Raw genomic sequence first — 23,493 nt, 5'->3', positions numbered from 1 at the left:
GACTTGAGAACTATCCCTCGTCCCCCACAGGGAGACTCGCTCCAGAGCTTTCCTCTGGCAGGCCCCTGGAGACCCTAAGGAGAGGTGGGAAGGGAGGCCTTGAACCCTCCACAGAAAAGTGTGGTGTGTTGGAGAGTTGGGCCTTGGGCCCTGGGAGGGGGCTGGTGGGGCTTAGTGAGCAGTGGCCCCCGGTGGCAGGCAGGGAGCCGCGTGCTGGCCACGCCCTGGCGGGGAGCCGTGTGCTGACCCTGTGCGCCCCCTGGTGGCCTTCCTGTGTCCGACTGCACGGGCGCCTGGAAGGGGCCCACCACTAGTGTGGATGGAGGGGGACTGAGCCCCAGACCCTTCTCCAAGCAGCCTTCCCACACCCCGTCCCTCGAAGCCAGGGGTTTCGTCCAGCCTAGCCCCACCTGGGACATCAAAGCGGCTTTAGTGCAGGCAGCACCCTGGCGCCCAGCCTTCTGTGCAGAAGAAGGAATGCCAAGGAGACCACTGGCCCTGAGGTAGACTAGGAAACTGAAGCCCCCAAAAGGGTCCAAGTCTCGGGCTCTCGCCCTGACACAGGCTGGGCTTTGGGGGCTTTGGGGCCCCCTGAGCAGCGGAGAAGCACGTCCTAAAAGCCAACGCTCTGGGCACCTGCTCTGTGTCTGGCCACACTTGTTCCCCACCTTCAGGGCCGTGTCCTTCCACCCTACACGTGCAGTGACCGACGAGGCCACAGGTGAGTGGGGGTTTGCGCCCTGCCCTGGGCCACAGCAGCTGGGTCCCCCCCACCAAGGAAGGGTTGGATTGCAGCAGAGGCGCCTACATCACACCCACCAGGGCCTCGCAGAGCTGCTGTCCTCCACACAGGGCAGGCAGTGGTGCCTACAGCTCAGGTTCTCAAGGCTTCCAGGCCCCAAAAGAGCTGAGACACCTGCCCAGTGTTGACCAAGGTCCGTCTGGCCCTTGACATTCACAGACGCTCCTACTGGGCCCCAGGTCCACTGTCTTACTGCGTGGGTGCCTGGAAGGGGCCCACCACTAGCGTGGATAGAGCTGCCTTCTCCAGAGAGCTCAACACATACATCTCGCTTAACCTTCACAATGATGCCACGAGGTACACATCTTATAGGCAAAGAAATGGAGTCTCAGGGGCGCCTGGGTGGCTCAGTTGCTTAAGCGACTGCCTTCAGCTCAGGTCATGATCCTTGAGTCCCGGGATCGAGTCCCACATCGGGCTCCCTGCTCAGCGGGGAGCCTGCTTCTCCCTCTGACCCTCTTCCCTCTCGTGCTCTCTATCTCTCGTTCTCTCTCTCTCAAATAAATAAATAAAATCTTAAAAAAAAAAAAAGAAATGGAGGCTCAGAGAAGTGAAGGCATTTTCCAGCTGACAGGTGGCAGATCCTGGTGTCCGGCCCATGGCTATGCACCTCTCCATTTGGCTGAAAATGGCCAAAAATTGTACTTCCCTTCTGAGCACTGGCACTCACCAGAACTCAGATGAGCCTGGCCTCCCTGGGCCACGCTGCCTTTGTGGAGTTGGCTGTCAGGCCAATCCCCTCCTTCCTCCTCCCAAGGCCCACAGCGCAACTTAATACAAATGTGTGGTGTGCATTTTGGGGGGGACTGTGTTGGTGGTGATGTGGGGAGGTGAAGGAGAGGGACCCCAGCACCTCCAGCCCCCCAGCCCATCTCTCCTCCCCAGAGCTCATCTCTGCTGCCCCCCAGAGTTCTTCTGTAGCAGGGGCCTCATGCTTTCTTTCCCAGCCTACCCCCCTCTCCGCCAGCGGGTTTTCCCTCATGAGCCTCCCACTTTACTTTCTTGTGAAGAGTAACTTAGGTCTTTGCTGTTTTCCACCAATGTATCTTCACTCCTCATTCCCTCCATCTCAGACACTGGGGGGGCAGACCCAAGTCAGCCCTGGGCTCTACCTGTGTCCCTGATCCCCAGTAACCCTAAGCCCAATGAAATGACTGCTGCTTTATGCCATTGAATTTCAGAGTGGTTTGTTATGCAGCAACTGAAAATAGAAATACACATGGGGAGGGGCTAGAACAGCATGTGACCCATAATAAAGGCCATAAATATTTGCTCTTAAATGGATCCGTTATTATTAGTAAAGGGAATTTGTTTGCAGAGATGCATGGGCATGAGGGCATAGGAGAGGCCAGCTCAGTGGCTGCTCAGTCTCGCTTGAACCTCCTAAAAGGGCTCTGATTGGCTCAGCACCATCCAGGGTGGACAACCCTTTTGGCTGGCATTCAGGACGGCCACTTCATTGGCTGCTTCGCCTCCGCTCCACCTGTCCATTTCAGCCTAGGTGAAGGGCCAGGGGTGTCCAGACCTGGGCACATTCCCAGCCTTCATGGGGGAGAAGCCTCACCCCTTCCTGATCCACTGCCTGGTCCCCTGCCGGCGGTGCTCAGGGGCTAGGAGATGACTTCATGCTCAGGTAGGGCTGCCAGAGCAAATACAGGATGCCCGGTTAAATTGGAAGTTCAGATAAACGACAAATAATGTTCCACTTGGGGGCATGATTACAGTAAGCAATTATGCTTCCGTTGCTAAATCCAGTAATCCTAGCCTAGCGCCCCCTAGCAGCCCTGCACCTGGGCCTTTTCTGTGGACCAGTTGTTTTCTAGCTCTTCACCCACTTGCTTGCTCCTTACGTGACCCTAGGAAGCAGGTGCTTACAGATGAAGAAACTGAGGCAGGAGACAAGTGAAACCACCCCAGGGTGTTCAGCTGCCAGTGGTAGGGCTACAGTTTGAATGGAAGAGGTTGGGGGCTGAATTGCCAGCATTCCACCACCCCTTGGGGTTTGGAGTTTGAGCCTCACTCTGGGTGTAGAGATTACTAAAATAAATAAATATAAACAAATAAAAAACATTTTAAAAAGATGCTCAATGTTACTAATCATCAGGGAAATGCAAATCAAAGCCACAATGAAATACCATTTCATACCTGTTAGGATGGCTGTTATCAGAAAAATAAAAAACAACAAGTGTTGGTAATGATGTGGAGAAACTGGAACCTTCGCACATTGTTTATGGGAACGCAAAATGTGCAGCGACTACAGAGAACAGTATGGAGGTTACTTTAAAAAATTAAAAACAGAGCTATCATTTGATCCAAAAATCCCCCTTCTGGCTTTTTATCTAAAATAATTGAAATCAGGGGTGCCTGGGCAGCTCAGTCAGTTAAGCGTCTGACTTCGGCTCAGGTCATGATCCCAGGGTCCTGGGATCGAGTCCCGCATCGGGCTCCCTGCTCCGCGGGGAGTCTGCTTCTCCCTCTCGCACTCCCCCTGCTGCTCCCCCTGCTTGTGCTCTCTCTGTCTCTGTCAAATAAACAAACAAAATATTTAAAAAGTAATAAAAAATAAAATAATTGACATCAGGATCTCAAAGAGATATTAGCACTTCCATGTGCCTTGCAGCATTATTCACGATAGCCAAGATACGGAAACAAACCAAATGTTTGTTGACAGATGAATGGATAAAGAATATTTGGTATATACAGTGGAATATTATCAGCCTTATGAAAGAAGGAAATCCCACAATATGCAACAGCATGGATGAACCTTGAGGACATTATGCTAAATGAAATAAGCCAGACTCAGAAAGACAAACACTGGATGATACCACTCATGTGAGTTATGCAAAATAGTCAAACTCACAGAAGCAAAGAGCAGAACGGTGGTTTCCAGGGACAGGGGGCAGGGAGGAATTGCTAATCAACTAGAACAGTTTGAGTTATGCAAGATGAATAAGTTCTAGAGAGCTACTATACAATTTGTGCCTATAGTTAACAATGCTATATGGTACACTTAAAAATCTGTTAAGAGGGTAGATCTCATGTTAAGTGTACTTACCACAATAAAATAAAATTTAAAATTAAAAAAAATAATGCCACTACTCTGCTCAAAATCCTCTAGTGGAGAGACTGACTGATGACATCAAATGTTTGTGAGGACATGGAGGGGCCGGAATGTTCACACTAATGGGAATGTGAAACAGCGCAACCACCATGGGAAAAAGTTTTACAGATTCCTAGGAAGTTAAACACACACTTACCATATAATCCAGCCATTCCACTCCTAAGTATTTATCAAGGAGAAATTAAAGCATATTTCCACACAGAATTATACGCAAATGTTTATAGTGGCTTTCTTTGTAATAGCAAACACTGACCACAGCACAGATGTTCATCGACAGGTGAATGGATAAACCAACTGTGGTCCATCCACTCCGTGGAATCCTACTCAGCAATGAGAATAAGCTGACACCTGACACCTGCTACAGATAGAGTCTCAAAATATTATTCTGACTAAAAGAAGCCAAACAAAAGAAGAGTACATACGATAAGATCCCATCTCTATAAAACTCTGGAATGCAGTGCAACACAGTGACCAAAAACAGATCTGTGGTTGCCTGGGGATAGAGGTGGGGACAGGGAGGGAGGATTGCAGAAGGGCACAGGGAAACATTTGAGGATGATGGATAGGTTGACAATCTTAGTCAGTTTCTCAGGTGTAGGCATATGTCAAAACTTATCAGATTGTACACTTACACATGTGTGGTTTATTGTACGTCTGTTAGACTTCAATAAAGCTCCTGTCTTGGCACAAATCAAAGCCAATGTATTTACAAATACTACAGCTTTGCCCCTCACTTCACCTTTTACTGGTCTTCCACTTTTACCAAACTCTGGCCACACAGGCCTGCTTTCGGTTCCGCGGGCACACTGGGCTCTTTCAGTTCCTCAAGGGCTTTGCACTTGCGGTTTCCCTCTGGATGCTTTTCCACAGCTCCTCTGTGCGTCTCAACTTCTTACCCTTTGGGTCTTAGCCTGAGCATGGTGTTCTCCTCCCCTGACCTTGTCCATTACCTTGTCACCTGTTTATTTCTTCCTCGGTGCTCACCATATGTCTCGTTAAATTGCACCTTTGCATACTGTCCGTCTGGCTGGCTCCTTGCGTGCTGTGTGGCTTCTCACCACTGTCACAGTACCCAAGTGCGGCCGACGCGGACTCCGTTCAATAGTTGGTGCTAACACACCCGCCCGCTGAGCCCTTCTTCTTCTCAAGGCTGGCCCTCTCGGGGACTTCTTCCGCAGTCCTTGTAACTAAGCACCTACTTTGTGCAGGCACCAGTCTAGGCAAGAAGCCGTGAAGAAAAGAAACAAAACTCCCACCTGTAGCCCTTGGTTTCTGGTGGGGGGAGGGGTGATGATGGAGACAGACAACAAGTAAAATTGTATGAGGCAGAGGACATCAGGCAGTGGTGAGGAATATGGAGAGAAACAAAGCAGGGGCAGAGCACACCTGGAAAGCAGTAATAATACCAGCTGCTTCAGACACAGGCTTCTCCAACATCCCCCTAACCCATCCTCTCCTGATCCTTCCCCTAAGCGGACTGTGCCTCAGTTTTCTCCTCTGTACAATGGGATAGAATGACAATGTCCCTTGCTCAACGGCAGTGAAGACCTCATAGGGTCGTGCAGATGAGCACCAGCAGCTGCTGTCTGCACAGCCATTCCCTCTTCCCTTTTTCCCCCCTCAACCACTGGGCTTTTTATTTTTATTATTATTTTTTTAGAGTTAATGTGTTTTATTTTTTTTAAGATTTATTTATTGATTGATTTGAGAGAGCGAGAATGAGAGAGAGAGAGAGAGAGAGCCCATGAGAGGGGGGAGGGTCAGAGGGAGAAGCAGACTCCCCGCTGAGCAGGGAGCCCGATGCGGGACTCGATCCTGGGACTCCAGGATCATGACCTGAGCCGAAGGCAGTCGCTTAACCGACTGAGCCACCCAGGCGCCCCTGGGCTTTTTAAAGAAAAAAAATTTTTTTAAAGATTTTATTTATTTATTTGACAGAGAGAGACGGAACACAAGCAGGGGGAGTGGGAGAGGGAGAAGCAGGTTCCCGCGGAGCCGGAAGCCCGATGTGGGACTCGATCCCAACACCCTGGGATCATGACCTGGGCCGAAGGCAGACACTTAACGACTGAGCCACCCAGGCGCCCACAATAAAAAAGAAATTAAATACCACCATTTTTTCTTTTCAGATTTTATTTATTTTACGAGAGAGAGAGGCGGAGAGAGCACAAGCAGAGGGAGAAGTAGGCTCCCCACTAAGCAGGGAGTTGACGCGGGGCTCGAGCCCAGGACCCCAGGATCACGACTGGAGCTGAAGGCAGACGCTCAACCGACTGAGCTACCCAGGCGCCCCAGCCATTTTTCCTCTTAAGTGTTGTGGTTTTTATTTAAACCATGGCTTCTATGCTTACAGAAAATAAAGAAAATGCAGTAGTCCGCCAGGCCGTCATGAACAGCTGGAATGAAGTGTCACTCATTTCCCGGAGGGGGACGCGGAGGCCGCCAGGGCGCGAGGGCCGGGGCGCGCAGACGCGGGGACCCCGGCTTGCCATGAGCCTCCGGGCCGCAGGTGGCAGCAGCGGGCGGCCGGGCGCGCTACAATGTAGCGAGGGCGACGGGGCGGGTTACAATGTAGCGAGGGCGGCGGCGGTCAGGTGAGCGGCGGAGGGGGGAGTCTGGGCGGGCCAGGTGAGGGGCGGGGGTGCTGGGGCTGGAGGGAACCGGGACGCTCGACCCTCGGGGGCCGTCTGGGCCCGCCGCGTCCCGGGGCGCGGGGAGCCCCCCGCTCCCGAGAGCGCGGGGGCTGAGGAACCCGCCCAGGGTTCCGACCTGCCGGTCCTCCCTGGGGCGCGGAGGGCACCGGGGACCTGCGCTGCCTCCCACCCCGCTGGGGCAGGTTTTTCAGCCCAGAGGGGGGCTCCTCCCCGCCCCCCCCCCCCCGCTCCCCGGGTGACACTGTCACCGCTTCCGGCCGTCCACACGCGCTGTCTGTAGGATCCGTGAGGCCCGCGGCAGCTCCCAGGGCTGGGCCACCCTCCGGGAATGCGGGGCCTCAGTTTCCTCCCCTAGGGCATGGATGGGCGTGGTGGAAGGGGTCCGCGCCTACGCAGAGCGGGTTGGTGAGGGTCCCAGAGGGTGTGCTTGTTGCTGTTGTGAGGGAAGCTGCTGGAGGGTATCTCGTAGGGGCGGCTCACTCCTGAGGCCGGCCGTGGCCACTGTGCCAGGCTTCAGTCAGTGGCAAATAACCCTTAAAGGGGCAGTAACTCTGCCCCTGCTCCCCGCACGGTCCTGCCAGGCCTCCTTCCAGGTAGGAGAAAATAGGATGTACCTTCTCCCCTGCCCCCTCCCGGGAGAATTCTAAGGACCTCCAGTTGTGGCTGGGTGAGAATAGAACCTTTTTGGTGGCTGTGCCCCACCAGGAATGCATCTGAGCTTCAGCCCAGGACCTTTCAGTGCCTCAGGAGCCCCTGGCTTTATTCTGAAGTTCCCTTGAATTGCTAAGTTGTCTCCTCCTCCCCTCTCTTCCCCTGCCAGAGAAGGGAAATCTCTAGAGGAGGGCAGAGGTGGGACCGTGGGTTTCCTTCATTCCTCTCAGTCTTCACCTTCCTTCCTGTTCTCCCGGAGACCCAACCTGAATCTGAGTGTGGGGCTCTCTGAGGGGTGAACCTGGTGGGGCAGTGGGGGGCGGGGCCAAGTTAGCTGCCTTGTACTGCAGCCCCTGGGCTTAAGGGTTGGGACCTCACTTGTCTGCCCTCAGAAACCCAGAGGAAAGTATGATTCTCCAACTTGGCAGGGGAGAGACTAAGGCTGAGAGAGGTCATTCATCCATGTCCTCTATGCCAGTGCCAGGGAGCTGGCACTGCCCATAAGGAGGCCATTGAAAGATGCTTTTTCCAGGGGAGCTTCCAGCCCAGAGGAGAGCTGTTGGGAGGAGCAGAGGTGTCCCTGCCTTTAAGCATCTCTGGCCATAGTTTGAAATGCAGGGAGGTTTTCTTGGAGTTGGGCTGGTCATCATGTGATGACAGATACGGCTTGCTTAGCAACAACTCTGGGCTATGGGCTCCCCTGACATATATAAGTACATACTTAGTTCTTCTACCCACCCCAGGAGGTAGGTATTTTTCCTTATTTGTGGGCAAGAAAATAGGATCACATAGCTCATCACTGGGAGACCCAGGATTTAAATCACAGCTATCTGATTTTTTTTTTTTTTTTTTTTGCGATTTTATTTATTTATCTGACAGAGAGTGATAGCACACGCAGGAGTGGCAGGTGGAGGGAGAGGGAGAAGCGGACTCCCTGCTCTGGGATCATGACCTGAGCCGAAGGCAGACACTTAACCGACTGAGCCACCCAGGCTCCCCAGGGCTATCTGATCACATTAGTAACAATGATAATAGTAAGCTGTAGTTAATATTTATCAGGTGCATACTGTGTGCTGGCCAGGATACTCGGAACTTTGCATTAACTAATTTAATCTTCATAATAACCCTACACAGTGGTACTGTTATTTCCCCCATTTGAAACATGAGAAATCAAAAGCAAAGAAAGGTTTAGGCATTTGGCCAAGACCGTACATGTCAACTAGGAGCTGACAGATCTGGGATTTGAATAGCACCAATTCATTTTATCACCACCAGGCTTTTGGGTTGATCAGTCAGGATCTGTTTCAGATGTAGGAGATAGAAATCCCTCTCCCAGTAAGATTGTTTTAAACAGAAGTTTATTTCTGTCTCACTTGAACGAAGCCTGGGGTGAAGGAGCTCAGGACTTCTGTGTCAAACCCAAGGTGACTACTCCAGCTCCACCCATTAAGTCTGTATCCCAGGCGGCAAGAGGTGGGAAGAGCTGAAGAGGGGCAGTGCCTCCTTTTAAGAAAAATTCGCAAGAGATCTTTCTGTTTAAAATCCATTGGTCATAACGTAGTTGCATGACCACATCTAACTATCGGGAGGTTCGGAAATTGCGACAAGCCAAAAGTCCAGCTCCCCTCTCCCAGTCAAAGAAGAAAAAACAGACCTGGACCGTTGTTAAAATAGTAAGTGCAGATTTTACTGAAGACTCCTGCAGTAGGGGAAAAGAGACCTCGGTATGGAACTGAGTGCAGCTCGGAATAGAGCATGGGCAAGTGAGAGTTTACAGCCAAGGAACAGGGTAAAATCAGTGGGTGGACACTTGCTGAGGGGTCACATCAGGGCCGAGTGGGGAGTCTGGCTAAACCAACCTGACAAGATCTCTGCTGAGGGTAGGCCGGGGTGATCAGATGTCACCTGGGGGTGATAGCAGATTTGAGGGTGACTGGGTATCAGCGTGGGGGACTCTTGCTAAACTGATGTAGCAAGGTTCTTGCTAGAACTGGATTTTACAGGAGGAGCCCAGATGGCCTAGGAGAAGGTTCGGGAGCCTGATTACAGTCTGGTCAGGCAAAGAATCTTTGTCACCACTAGGGAAGATGGGGTGAGTGAGTCCTGGCACAGCTGGGTCTGCCCTGCACTCTGGGTGCTTCCCAGGACACTGTGACACCTGTCATTTGGAGAGGCACTGGTCATCAGGGCCCAGCCACCCTGAGTGAGCTGCCCAAAGCTGTCAGGTAATGAGAGAGAGGAGGCTTAAGCCCATAGCCCATGGCATCTGTGTCCTCCCCTGTGTTGACCCAGGTGCTGGGTTCTGCCAGACTGGAACTCCCCTAACCCACATCGCCACCACAGAGGCCAAACAGGTCGGACAGGTCCCACAGTTAGTGTGGGCGTTTCTGACCCAGATGCAGGGCAGCCAGCACTGGGCAGGGCTGGGGGTGACCCTTGTCATGGCTGTCCGTCTGGGATTAGTTCTCTTTCTTTTGGAGGGGGTGCAGATAGGAGTCATAGGCTTGTGTTTGATAATCACAAATTATTTTAGGTTAAACAGGTACAGAGAAAGCATAACTAATACCTGGCACTCAAAGAGCTGCAAAGTGTTAAAAAAAAAAAAATCTGATTTCCTATGAACTCATGTCACCCTGGAAGCAGAGAGGCTAAGGAAGTGGGAGGACCTGGGATGCAAACCACTGCCCCCAATCAAAGCCCCTTTCTCCCTCTCAGGAGCCATCAGCCTGTGTGTTCTGCCGCCCACTGAGCTCTTGGGAGGGGAGAGCAGTGCCAGGTGGTGACCTAGGCATTTCCTAGTTCCTGGGATCCCGAGGTGTGGGGCCACTGACTCAGGCCACATAGAGCATCAGTGGGAATCCAGGCCAGCATGGCCTCCGTGATGACTAACGAGGCGGCAGAGATGGAGAGCTCCCTGGGGCACCAGGAAGATGGGCCCTGCTCAAGGCCACACTGCAGGTGGCAGAGCAGGCCTGGACCCTGGCAATGGCTCCAGAGTGTCCAGCACTGTGACCTCTGACAGTCATTACTGATGGTTCTGCTCAGGGGCTATGGCTCTGGGGGGCTCTGTTAGAAAAGGAGCACCCCTGCTCGGGGCCAGAAGTAGAGAACTGAGTCCTGGGAGGTGCTATCTCATGGGAGCCGCCAACCCTTTCCTTCTGAGCAGTGAGGGCTGGACTGGGGCTGAATGAGGACCCTGTACTGGGAGGTAGGGGGCCTAGGTTCCAGCCTGGCTGGGTACTCTTGGGTAGGTCGCGTCCATCTCCTACCTCTGTTCCATCTGCGTGCCCCAGGTGGGTTGCTGTTACTGAGCGGATGCTACCAGTGGGGACCTGGGTGAGGGGGCTGAGTTGGTTTGAGGAGGGACAGAGGTTGGGCGGCCGTGGTGTGGGAATGTTCCACCTGGACCCTCCTGGTGGACTAAGGGACGCCAGACATCCCCTCTGGAACCCCAGGAACTCAGGGAGGGGATGGGAATGCAGTGAGTGTAGGAGCTGGATGCTCATCTCTGCCCTACCCTGCCCTGCAGGTGGGATGCTATGGAATATGATGAGAAGCTGGCCCGGTTCCGGCAGGCCCACCTCAACCCCTTCAACAAGGAGCCTGAGCCAAGGCAGCATGAGCAGAGGGCCAGTGAGGAGGCCCCAGAAGTCACTTCTGAAGGTAGGTGCTTGGGGGAGGCCTGAGTGGGCAATCTGACCCCTCACTTGGGACCTCCATCCTCTCTTCCTAGTTCTGCCCATGGAGCACGCTGGCTTTCCCATGTAGCTGGGCCCCTTGCTGGCCACTTCCCCTTTCTCCTCAGCACAAACCATGTTCTGCCTGTTCTGTGGCCCCACTAGGACACATACTCCCAAGGGCAGGGATTTGGTGACTGTCTTGTCGCTGCTGCGTCCCAGGGCCCAGCACATAACAGATCCTCACTCAGGGAATACTTGGGGAGGGAACTCAGAGCTGAGATCTGGTCAGGGAGAGGATGGAATGGCCTGGACAGAGGCCCAGCTCTTCTGGGGTTCAGGAGGGTGGGGCTGCGAGAGCTGCAGATGCAGTCAATAAGGGTGTTCAGGGTGTGTGTGCACACGCAGAGACCTCCTAGAGTCCACACGGGGGTCCGGAAATTCTGTTGTGCAACCGTCCAGCAGCCTTCAATCCACACATGCATACGTAAGGTATGCCTTAGAAATTGGGACGTTTCTGGGGCGTTGGGTGGCTCAGTCCACTGGATGTCTGCCTTGGGCTCAGGTCGTGATCCCAGAGTCCTAGGATTGAGCCCCATGTGGGGAGTCTGCTCATGCCTCTCCTCTCCCTCTGCCCCTTCCCCTGCTCGTGCTCTCTCTGTCTCAAATAAAATATTAAAAAAGAGAGAGAAATTAGGATGTTTCTCTAATACTGTTTTGTGGACCTCTCAGCACCATGGGTATCCACCTCATCCTCTTGGTTTCTTTCTTTCTTTTTTTTTTAAAGATGTTATTTATTTATTTGATAGAGAGAGAGAACACAAACAGGGGGAGCAGCAGAGGGAGAAACAGACTCCCCGCTGAGCAAGGAGCCCCACATGGGGCTCGATCCCAGGACCCTGGGATCATGACCTGAGCTGAAGGCAGACACTTAACCGAGTGAGCCACTTTTTAAATTATATTTTTAGATTTTTCTTTTCCCCCACCTCATCTTTTTGGATGGCTCTCTCTTATTTATTTAGGATATGAGTTCCTTTGCACATGCAAAGAGGGCAGAAAACCAGGGCAGAGCCTGGCTCCCCTCAGCACCTCCTGTGGGCTTCTCCCATCCCCAGCCTACTTCTGGGGGAAAGGCAGGTTGATTTTTCTTTTTTTTTTTTTTTTAAAGATTTTATCTCTTTACTTGACAGAGCGAGAGAGCACAAGTAGGGGGATCCGTAGAGGGAGAGGGAGAAGCAGGCTCCTCGCCAACCAGGGAGCCCGATGCGGGGCTCAATCCCAGGACCCCGGGATCATGACCTGAGCTGGAGGCAGACGCTCAACCATCTGAGCCACCCAGGCGCCCGGCAGGTTGATTTTTCTTTCTCTCTCTGCTGCCCTCCACACCTGTACCCGCTGCAGAGGCCCTGCCCGAGCTGCCGCCTGGAGAGCCAGAGTTCTGCTGCACTGAGCGAGTGATGGATCTCGGCTTATCTGAGGACCACTTTTCCCGCCCTGTGGTAAGGTTTGGGCCTGGGGTGGGAGGGGGACTGGGTGAGCCCCCGAGGAGGAGGAGCCAGCCATTTCCTTGTCACCCCATCCTCAGGCAACAGGGCCAGTCCACCTTGGCTGGGGCTCCTGGGCCCTGAATCTGAGACCCACATGACAGCTGACTCTCATCTCCAAAACCTGTTTGGGAGCCAGGGAAGATCAGCTGACCTGGGGTTTGGGACCTGAAGCTGCTCTTCTTGTGTGGGGCCGTCCGTCTCCCCATGTTACTGGTTCCTGGGAGGCAGACACGAGGGCTGGCTCCAACTGGGTCCTGGGGCGTCCTGTGGCTGTGCAGCAGGGTGAGGCAAGGACCACAGGGCCGCTCTCCTCTGTTCAATTTTTTTATTCTATGGAAGCTTTTTCTTTTTTTAATTAAAGGGCTCTAATAATCTCTTTTAAAAAGTTTGAACATCTTTCAGCTTTATGCAAAGTATCTTCAACTTTTATTTGAGAGAAACAGAAACATTCTAATGTAACTGAAATCAAAAAGGATTCACCCAGAAGCCCCCAGTTCTCATTTACTTGTCATTTTGTATTTGTTTTTTGTATCTTCATTAAAGAAATTTTTGAGCCCCTCGTAGGGGCCACACACTGAGCTTCCAGAGTAGGGTTGTCACCTCCTCTTTGCCTGGTCTCCTGGAGGTGGAGGGTGGCTCCTGAGGGCAGTTCTATCCTTTGCCTGGGGTGAGATCAGCCTCAGCTCCCCTGCTCAGACTTGAGCCTGGCTTCCTTCCCTATTGACAGCAGGGTCCCAAGCGCAGGGCCTTTGTTGGGCCCTGGCTCTGAGTCCTTGTGCGGTGCTGGTGCTAGGGGTGGTTGGGTGTCTGGGGCATCTCTGGGCTGGGTGATTAAGCTGGAGGCCACTTCCTCTCCTTCATGACAGGCAAATTGTCATTTCCCCGGCTTTCATCCAAGAGGAAGCTCTGTAGAAGTAAGCAAAATAGCATAGCCAGAAAAGTGATTAGGTTTCTACAAGAAGGAAGTTGTGTTTTGAAAAACATCCTGAATTAGGTTTTCAGAGGCCTGTGAGTGGACAGGTCCAGCTGGGGGGCAGGTGGCATGGGGTGGTTCCTACCTGTGCCGGTAACTGTCTTGGGCCTTGAGCAAATCGTCGGCCCCTCCCTCTGGGCTTCAGTTTCTTCACTGAGGCAAGTGAGGAGCAGGGAGGTCTGCTCTGGGCTTGACCTCCATGTGGAGAGCATGCAGGGTAGGCATCTGATGCTGTCACCTGCCGCACCACCCCCCCCAACCTGGGCAGGGTCTGTTCCTGGCTTCTGACATTCAGCAGCTGCGGCAGGCTATCGAGGAGTGCAAGCAGGTGATTCTGGAGCTTCCCGAGCAGTCGGAGAAGCAGAAGGACGCTGTCGTGAGGCTCATCCACCTCCGGCTGAAGCTCCAGGAGCTAAAGGTGGGTGCTGACCTACCCCACCACAGAGGCTACTGGAGCAATGTGAGAATGAAGTTCTAGAGGCTGGGGAGCTGAGGGACTGAGATAGAAAGCCACCCAGAAAGGTGGGGACAGAGGTGGGCCTTCACCCCATGTGCAGACTATTTCTCTATTAGTCTAATCTGGATTGGCCAGTCTTGGGCACATGCCCACCCACTGGCTCAAGTAAGTGAGGTCAGTCCCTCCTTGAACCTTATGACCTAGAGTGGGTGGGGGGTGATGGTGGCCTCCTGAGTGTTTCACGAAGGGGACAGCAGTAAGGGTAATGGATCCTAGAGGCCAAAACCTACAGGAGCACATTGACTGTGTGTGCCCTTTAACTTGCTGCCGCCGTGTCCCTGCATGGCTCATGTGTCGCTGGGAATTTAGAAAGCAGAGTATTCATTGGGGTGTCAGTAAGGCTGTGGTTACAAAGACACCCCAAAATACAGTGGCTTAAAGGAATGACATGTGATATTTCACTCATGTGGAGATCCTACAGGTGATCTAGGCCCATATGGCAGCTAATGGTGTTGGAGGTCCCAGGCCCTCTGTTTTTGTTGCTTTGGCAGTCCGTGTGGAGAATCCAAGATGGCCCCATGTCACCTCTGGGTCTGTACTTAGCAGGAAAAAAATGGTGGGAGGGGAGAGAAGGCCTTATCACTCCTACTCACACACCCTTGACCCTAACATCATCCCAGAACAGCACCTGGGTGCAGGGAAAGTCAGTCTATTGTCTGGGCTGACTGGTTACTGGGGAGTTCTGTTTCTAAAGGGAAAAGGGGGTGTGACATTGGGGGAAACTCACAATATCTGCTGTAAATGGTACCTGGAAGAAATAAATAAAGGGGTTCATGGGAAGGGAAAGGAGTTGCAGCCGGCTCACCTGTGACCCCTCCCGGGCCTCTCTCCAGGACCCCAATGAGGATGAGCCCAACATCCGAGTCCTCCTGGAGCACCGTTTCTACAAGGAGAAGAGCAAGAGTGTCAAGCAAACTTGTGACAAGTGTAACACTATTATCTGGGGGCTCATTCAGACCTGGTACACCTGCACAGGTAGGCCAACACCCAGACCTGCTTTGTCTGGGTGGGCAGTGCTGGTCCCCAGGGCAGGGCAGAGACCTGGCAGCTCTGGGTTGTGTTCGGGTGAATTCTCTGCAGTACTCAGTATTTACTGAGCCTTGTGGACTACCTGGGATAAAACAAGGGACAAAAGACCCAAACTCCTGCCTTTACCAGGCTCACATCCACATTTGGCTTTCTAGTATGCCATAGCCATAGGTGGCTATTCAAATTTAAATTTAAACTAGTTAGAATAACTAACTACTTCTTTCCTTAGTTGTGCTATCCCAATAGCCATATGAGGCTGGTGGGCACCATATTGGACATTTCTATTTTTGCAGAGAATTCCTGTGGATGGTTCTGTTCCGAATGAGCATATGGTGTGTTAGACAATAGAGTACATTGAAAAAAAAAATAAGGAAAGGGAACAGCATGGGTCAGGGAGTGTTATGGGTGTGACTTTAGGGTGGAATGAAAAGGCATCATGTGACATTCAAGCAAAACTTGGAAGTCAGGGAGTAAGCCAGGAGTATATGTGGGGAATAATGTTCCTGTGAGGGAGTTCTGTGCAAAGGCCCTGTGGCTAGTGTGTGTCCAGTGTCCTCAGTATGGAGCAGAGAGAAGTGTGGCTGGGGCATTGCACCCTAGAGGAGGTTGGTTGAGTGGACTCAGAGGTGGCCATGTGCTTTTCTTTAAGTGCACTGGGGGCCATGGTTCGGTGCTGGACATGCCTAGGTTTTAAAAGGACCACTCTGGCCCCGGAGCTGAGCATGGACTGAAGGACGGAGTGCGGAGAGGGAGGGGGAGGGTGACGGCCCTCTGATCAGGATGGGGTCTTTTGGGTGAGAAGTGTCCAGGTGCAGCACTAGCCGAAGGGCTGGAAACAGGCATGAAAGGGGGGTTGAGAGGACATTACAAATTTTGGCCTCAGCAGGTGGGAAGGTGGAGTTACTGAAACCTGAGGCGGGAAAACTGTGTGGGAGGTGGGTTTGTTAAGGAAGAGCGAGAATTTCATTTAGACAGAGTGAGTTTGATGCCCTTGAGGCATCCAGGTGGGAATGGCAGGTTTTGGAGTTCAGGAGGGAGGTCTGGGCGCACCCCCAGGGCAAGGCTTGGGTGGGGACTGCTGAGGTCTTTGAGGTTTTGGGACCTACAGAGGGGCCTGGAGAAGCTCTCAGGTTGATGTGGGAATTGGAGTGGAGCTGAAGGCCGGTGGGGCTGCAGGACGTCCCCCTTCTGAAAGGCACAATGCCCCCCCCCCCCAGGCTGCTGCTACCGCTGTCACAGTAAGTGCTTGAACCTCATCTCCAAGCCCTGTGTGCGCTCCAAAGTCAGCCACCAAGCTGAATATGAGCTGAACATCTGCCCCGAGACAGGGCTGGACAGCCAAGATTACCGTTGCGCCGAGTGCCGGGCGCCTATCTCTCTGCGTGAGTGCCCCAGGAAGGAGCGGGCTGCAGGGGAGGGAGGCTGCTCTGGGCGGCTGTGAGGAAATTGAATACATCAGACAGCTAGGGACAGCTGGGTCCCTGGGGATGGTATCCTGCTCTCCTTCCTTGGGAAGTGACAAGGGGCTCCAACCTGCACCCTTTCACTCCCCATTCAAGCACACTGAGGTTCCAGCCCAGGTCACCCAGGGGTTCCCACAGGGCTGGCCTGCACTCAGCCTCCCGTGTGGCCCCATGGACACAGAAAGCCCACCTAGATGGGAAAAATCGCATAATACCATTCATGTGCCACGTGTCATAGATTTACTAATGTTAATTCATGGGGTCCTCTCAGCAGTCCCGTGGTGGGGGTCCTGTTATTGTCCCATTTTACTGATGACAAAACTGAGGGTAGCAGGGTGCCCTGATCTGCTTCAGGTCCTGTGGCTGAGAAGAGGTTGTGTCAGGTCTGCAGGGTGGCACCTCCCAGGTCAGCTGCCTCTTTCCCCCAGATGCTTTCCATGCTTTATGTGGTTCCTAAGCTGTCAAGGACCCTGAAGGCAGCCCCGACTTTGTAATGACCCGTCCTGCCTGCAGGTGGCGTGCCCAGCGAGGCCCGGCAGTGTGACTACACGGGCCAGTACTACTGCAGCCATTGCCACTGGAATGACCTGGCCGTCATCCCTGCGCGAGTCGTGCACAACTGGGACTTTGAGCCGCGCAAGGCAAGGGCAGCAGAGCAGGGCCCAAGGGCTGGTATAGAGGCTGGGGGGCGGGGAAGGGACTGGGAGGGGAGGAGATGGAGCCCCAAGGAGAGAGAGTCAGTACTCAGCCCTGGCTCAGGTTGGGGGGAGCATGGTTCTGGGGGGTGGCGTGTGTAATGCCGGAGGTGCCCCTCCACCATGCCCCCCAGGTGTCCCGCTGCAGCATGCGTTACCTGGCGCTGATGGTGTCTCGACCGGTTCTCAGGCTGCGAGAGATCAACCCTCTGCTGTTCAACTATGTGGAGGGTCTGGTGGAGATCCGGGTAAGGCTGGACGGGGCACGGGTGAGGGTGGACCTTGCTCTCCCTGTGTGCCCTGGGAGCGGAGGAGAGATGCCACCTGCTAAGGTTCAGGGGGCCCCTCAGCCGTCCTTAGGGTGAAAGACCCTAGAGCAGTGTCCGGTCACAATATGATACTGGGCCCAGAGGCAATTTGAAATTTTCTAGTAGCCACATTAAAAAAGTAAAAAGCAGGTAAAGTTAATTTTAATAGTATATTTTATGCAACATATGTTAAGAAAAAAGAAAAAGAAGAAGATAGCAGGAGGGGAAGAATGAAGGGGAGTAAGTCGGAGGGGGAGACAAACCATGAGAGACAATGGACTCTGAAAAACAAACTGAGGGTTCTAGAGGGGAGGAACGTGGGGGGATGGGTTAGCCTGGTGATGGGTATTAAAGAGGGCACTTTCTGCGTGGAGCACTGGGTGTTAGGCACAAACAATGAATCATGGAACACTGCATCAAGAACTAATGATGTAATGTATGATGATTAACATAACAATAAAAATTAAATAAGTAGGTGAAGAAATAAGCAAAGAAGTAAAAAAGTGAGTGAGTGGGGGCGCCTGGGTGGCTCAGTCGTTAAGTGTCTGCCTTCGGCTCCGGTCATGATCCCAGGGTCCTGGGATTCAGCCCTGGTCTAGCTCCCTGCTTAGCGGGGAGCCTGCTTCTCCCTCTCCCCGCCCCCTGCTCGTGTTCTCTCTCGCTCTCTCTCAAATAAATAAATAAAATCTTTAAAAAAAATAGTATATTTTATATGACCCAATATATCCAAAAGATTATTTCAAGATAATCAACATACAGCATTATTCTTTCTCTTTTTTGTACAACGTGTTTGAGGATGAGTGCTCCTCAGGGGGCATTGGCCAGGAAGCTGGGGTTTGAACTTGAGCTTGGCTGCAGCTCTCAGATCTGGGACCATCCTGGGGGACGTGGAGGCACCGTCTGTCCCCTCCTGACTTGGAGTGCCAGCCCCCTCGGCCCCCAGATGTGCCACGGCGCAGCCCTGCCCTGGCTGAGAATGCTAACCAGCCCCTGTTGTCCACAGAAGCTGCGCCAGGACATCCTGCTCATGAAGCCGTACTTCATTACTTGCAAGGAGGCCATGGAAGCTCGTCTCCTCCTGCAGGTCAGGCCCCTGGCCCGGAGTGGGAGCTGGGAATCCGGGGGTTGGGCAAAGGGGAAGCGGAGAGCCAGGGCGGTGAGGACACAGCTGTGCCCAAGTCTTTCCGATGACGTCATAGCTTGCGTGTGCTGTGCTTTAGCAGGGGGTCTCCCCTGCTGTGTTCCAAGGAGCACTAGGTCTTCAGTGAGCACACAGGCATTCCATCCACAAAAGTGTTCTCTGGTTCCATCACCAAGGGAAGCGGCTGTCGCCCTGCAGCCCTCACCTGGGTCTCCATGTAGTGGACCAGGCACAGTTCTGCAGGCAGGAGTAACCACAAACACACTTTTCACGGCTCACCTGTTTGTTTGTTCAACAAACATCCCTGGGTATTCACTGTTCTAGAGCACAGGGAGCAGGGAACAAAACCGGCAGGAATCCATGTCCTCACTTCAGCGGGGGAAGAAGAACAGTCGGGGGGAGGTGAGGTCTGTGGGCAAGATAAAGCAGGGAAAGGAGGCGGTAAACTGGCTGAGGCCCGGGAGGAGGTATGGCGTGCTGGGCAGAGGGTGGGGCGGGATGCCTGGAGCAAGAAGGTGGCCAGTGTGGCTGGGGGAGCGCGGCGCTCGGCCCCGAGACTGACACCCTCTCTTGCTTCTGTGGGCACTGAGGGCCTGGCGGATGGGCGTGTCAGCGGGTGGGCCGCGGAAGGGGCCCTCACCCGGTGTTTGGGGCCACGGTTGCTGGGACCCACAGCTCCAGGACCGGCAGCATTTTGTGGAGAACGATGAGATGTACTCCGTGCAGGACCTGCTGGATGCGCACACAGGCCGCCTCGGCTGCTCCCTCACGGAGACCCACACGCTCTTCGCCAAGCACATCAAGCTGGACTGTGAGGTAGGCTCCCTGCCGCAGACCGGGGGGCATCTCTCTCTCTCTGCTCCCAGTCCCCAGGGCAGGGCGGGCGGGCAGGCAGCGTGGCCCAGTGTGTCCTTGGCTCAGGTGCCCTTTGCAGCGGGCACTGACCTGTCCTCCGCCCTGTCGCCCCCAGCGGTGTCAGGCCAAGGGCTTCGTGTGTGAGCTCTGCAGAGAGGGTGACGTACTCTTCCCCTTCGACAGCCACACGTCCGTGTGCACCGACTGCCGTGCCGTCTTCCACAGGTCAGTGTGGCTGGACCCACCCTCAGCCGGGCGTGCTGGCTCCCCGTGTGCAGGGAGGGGGACGACAGGCTTTTGGTCGTCAGTCTTTGCTGCCTGATTTTCAAAGCCCTTTGCCTTGATCCTAGACATGGGGTTAGACCCTGATGTGTGTGACTGAAGTCGAGGTTCCACTGGGGACAAGCCCCTGTGGGGCTGGGGAGGGGTGTAGCCCAGACCCCAGGTTGCATGTGGTGTCTGACTGGCGCCCCTTCCCCACCAGACCTGAGGTGTAGTGGAGGCCAGAGGTCCCTCAGCTTTCTAGCTCCTCGCATCCACAGTGTCTCAGTGGTTTTTTCAAACATCCCTAGGCCAAAAGAAATACCTAACATTTTTTATTAAGTACTTAGCTTCAAACAACGTAAGCATTTATGACAAAAAGACCTAGTGGATGTTTGGGAGAATAATCAGTACAGTTACTAATTGTAGATGTGCACCTGCTGGGCCCTGCATGATGCCTCACGCTGGATTCAGATGGGCACCTCCCATTTCTGTCCACGTGGATTTTTGTCGGGCACTTGCTGTCCGTCCTAGCAAGCACTGACGCTGCAGCCTGGGACGGCTGTCACAGAAAGGACTGTAGCGGAAACGATGCTCCAGCCGTGGGTTCTGTGGACCAACAGTCCCCAGGATCCTGTGTACCCCCAGTTGCCCCAGTGGAGGCTCTGTGCTGTGGTGGTAAGAACAGGTAGGGAAGCCGAGACACTGAGAGCTCCAAGCAGAAATCGGATGGTAACCAGCTAGCAGGGTGTGGACCCTGTAGGAGGGGCCTGCACTGAGGCCCTGGACCCCAGGCCTGGGTGCACCTGGTGCAGACCTGGTTTCTGCCCTCTGGGAGAAACTGCATCTGTTTCCCCATCCGTAGAGGGGGGATAGAAAGGCCTGACTTAGGAAGTCTGGGAATGCTCAGTGGTAGGATTTCACAGGCAGAGAGCCCAGACCCTTGCTGGGGCTGACCCCACCCTCCCTGCCCCCAGGGACTGCTACTATGACAACTCCACCACGTGTCCCAAATGTGCTCGGCTCACCTTGCGGAAGCAGTCACTCTTCCAGGAGCCTGGTCCAGACGTGGATGCCTAGAGCAACAGGAAACCCTCCCAGGCCTCTCTGGCATCCAAACTGCTGGTCATTGCCAAAGTCAAGATGTTTCTTGTGTTCTGGAGACCCCTAGGGTGCAGCCCCTGGACCTCTCACCTGTGCTGGGCCAGAGGGGTGTAAGCAGCACCATGAGGACCATCGTCCCTCTCCTAGGCACTTGCTGGGACTTGGGGCAGTCTCGCCTGGCTCTTTCCTGGGTGTGTTGCTGTGGAGGCTGCAGGGCTCCATAAGCAGGGAAGTGGGGAAAGGCTTCTCCCCACCCCCTGTGGCAAAGAGCCTTGGGGAGGCACTTGGGGCCAAGGCCGCTGGGCTTTGGCCACCCTGAGAACCCCCAGAGGGCTTTGGGGGAGTGGCCGACGAGCCTTGGGAATGCTGGCTGCAGACACCCAGGCTGGGCCTGAGTTTTCTCTGCAATGGATGGTTTGGATCGACCTGGAGGCCCCCATCCCCTTGGCCCCTTGTGTGGGGACTTGTAGTTGTTCACAACTGTCTCCTGAGGGCCCTGCTCCTGCTTCCCAAAGTTCTCTCCCTCTGGGTTCTCCTCTGACAGGGCCAGCCCTGGGGGTTCCCACTTCTGTACAACATGGAGGGAAGGGGGCCGTGAAGCTCTTCCCCTTGGTGGACCAGCCCCTGCTCTGGCCTTTGCTCTCCCAGCTTACGGTGGTGCTCTAGGCTGGGTGGTTGGGGGTCGAGTTGGAGGAGGCTGTCCTGCTTCCCAGTTTGGAGCAGGGACTGTGACCCTGGGGGAGGTTCTAGGTTAGGCCACAGGGTTGGCTGCCATTGGCCTGTTTGCCTGAGGAGCTCCATGTGCCAGTGGAGGGCTCCGTACAGCTCATAGACCGCCACCAGCCTGTGGCCTTTTGTTTGGGGGCCTGAGGTCAGGCACTGGGAATATTTGCTCAAGGGAGCTTTGGGCAGGAATCCCAGAGCGTGTGCAGGAAGACCGGGGCATGGGATGTGGAAGGTCCTGTGTACCAGCTGACAAATGGAACCCCTGGACAGAGCATGAGAAGCCACAGCACTTCACCGGGGGAGCGTCGGCCTTGGTATTTGCAGGGATGCTTCGTGCTTTAGAGACCCTGCTATAGAGGGCGTGGCCTGTGGGAGGAGGACGTTTCTGGATGTGGCTCTCCAGTCTTTTGTGCCCTCTTGCCCAGATCGTCCTTGCCTGCTGGTGGGCACGGTTGACACGCACGGGTGGAGGTGGTGGAACATAGCCACTTGGACATCTGTCATCTGCGACCTGCAGCAGAAAGGTCAGCCTAGCTTGCTGGCCAATAAGAGGGTTGGATAAAGACAGTGTCCCCTCCTCCTCGCTTCTCTGCACCGTCAGAAAAGCCTCACGTGGTGGCTTTAAGGCAGTCCTCTTGCGGTGTGTTCTGATCTGCCTCGGGGAAACAGTGCGAAGCAAACACTGGTGAGGTTGGGTCAACGGCAGGTCCCCGTCCTGCTTCCCCTTCCTCTCTAGGGCTGAAGAGGGGCTTAAGGGCCAAACGCCCTTTTCCTACACCCCCAGATCTGCACACTTCTCACCACTGCATTACATTTCTGTCATAAGGATATTGGCCATTCCCGAATATACTGTGTAACGAACATCACATTATTCCAGTCATAATCACTGTGTCCATAGGAAGCGTTAATATGCTGGCATCTGCTGGCGGAAGAGTTGGCTCCCTTTTCTTTTTAACTGCCCCCATTTCCTCCTCCCCAGTTATCTCCACCTACCCTTTCTGAATGGCAGAGTTTTTAAACAAAATCACGTGTGGGTCTTGGGAGTCCACGGCACGGTACAAGAACCCGCCGAAGAACCAGTTTGCATGGCCAGCCCTTCACAGAAGAGCAGTAGGGATATCTAGCTGTAATAATGCCGCAGCCGCTGTCTCATTAAATCCGTGTTCTCTAGACTCTGGTGTGTGTGGTGAATTGGGGACAAGGCAGGGTTTGTTGACATGCAGACCAAGTGCAGGCTTAGGGAAAGCCCACAGTCTTCCCCATCTAGTAGGGTCCAATGTGATCTGTTCTGGGGAGGAGTTCTTGATGGATGTCAGACAGAAGGCTAAGTGTGTGGATTCCCCTCAGTTCCATTTCTGTGAATGATGAAAACACATACCTTGTGGAGTGTTTAGGTTCTAGGAAGCACTGAGCACTGAGCCTGGCATGCAGAGAATGCTCAGTAAATAGAAACTGTGTCTTCTAGAGTCCTCATTGTAGAAGGATTATCTCGTTCACCCAATGCAGTCAATGAGAAACTGGCTGGTCATGCAAGTCTCATGTCCAGCTCCTGGCAGCCTCTTTCTTTCTTTTCTTTTTTTTTTAAAGATTTTATTTATTTATTTGAGAGAGAGAGAATGAGAGCCAGAGAGCACGAGAGGGAAGAGGGTCAGAGGGAGAAGCAGACCCCCCGCCGAGCAGGGACCCCCCCCGCCCCCGATGTGGGACTTGATCCCGGGACTCCAGGATCATGACCCGAGCCGAAGGCAGTTGCCCAACCGAGCCACCCAGGCGCCCCTGGCAGCCTCTTTCACAAGCTAGACCCAAAAAGAGCCCTCACTGCAACTCCAGACCATTCCCGTGGTCTTCGGGACAACCATAACTGCCCCCCTCCCAAATTACATCCAAGGCCCTGTATATGTACATTCTTTTCAGAGATATGATCTGCAGTTGTGACCAGGATCTCAAAGGGGCCATGACCCAGAGGACA

General features: G+C 53.9%; 1 protein-coding gene across 8 annotated transcripts; it reads left to right on the top strand.

Annotated features, from left to right (window-relative positions):
* Window positions 1-6,454: 6,454 nt before the first annotated feature.
* DEF8 (differentially expressed in FDCP 8 homolog) lies at window positions 6,455-22,732 on the top strand. Of its 8 annotated transcripts, none has more exons than XM_027619620.2 (12): window positions 6,455-6,517; window positions 10,758-10,891; window positions 12,307-12,404; window positions 13,724-13,843; window positions 14,776-14,917; window positions 16,189-16,353; window positions 16,948-17,075; window positions 17,264-17,377; window positions 18,441-18,521; window positions 19,254-19,394; window positions 19,549-19,658; window positions 20,672-22,732. In XM_027619620.2, the coding sequence occupies exons 2-12, from the start codon at window positions 10,768-10,770 to the stop codon at window positions 20,772-20,774; spliced, it is 1,326 nt and encodes a 441-aa protein (XP_027475421.1). In that variant the 5' UTR covers window positions 6,455-6,517; window positions 10,758-10,767; the 3' UTR covers window positions 20,775-22,732. The 8 variants fall into 8 exon arrangements, with proteins under 8 accessions (XP_027475421.1, XP_027475420.1, XP_027475419.1 ...); XM_027619619.2 differs by having other exon boundaries at window positions 13,721-13,843; XM_027619618.2 differs by having other exon boundaries at window positions 13,694-13,843; window positions 18,444-18,521.
* The last annotated feature ends 761 nt before the right edge of the window (window positions 22,733-23,493 follow it).

Source organism: Zalophus californianus, chromosome 17 (assembly GCF_009762305.2).
Source record: "Zalophus californianus isolate mZalCal1 chromosome 17, mZalCal1.pri.v2, whole genome shotgun sequence".
NCBI classification, from domain to species: domain Eukaryota; kingdom Metazoa; phylum Chordata; class Mammalia; order Carnivora; family Otariidae; genus Zalophus; species Zalophus californianus.
Note: the sequence above shows the minus strand (reverse complement) of the source record. Positions and strands in the feature narration are given on the sequence as shown.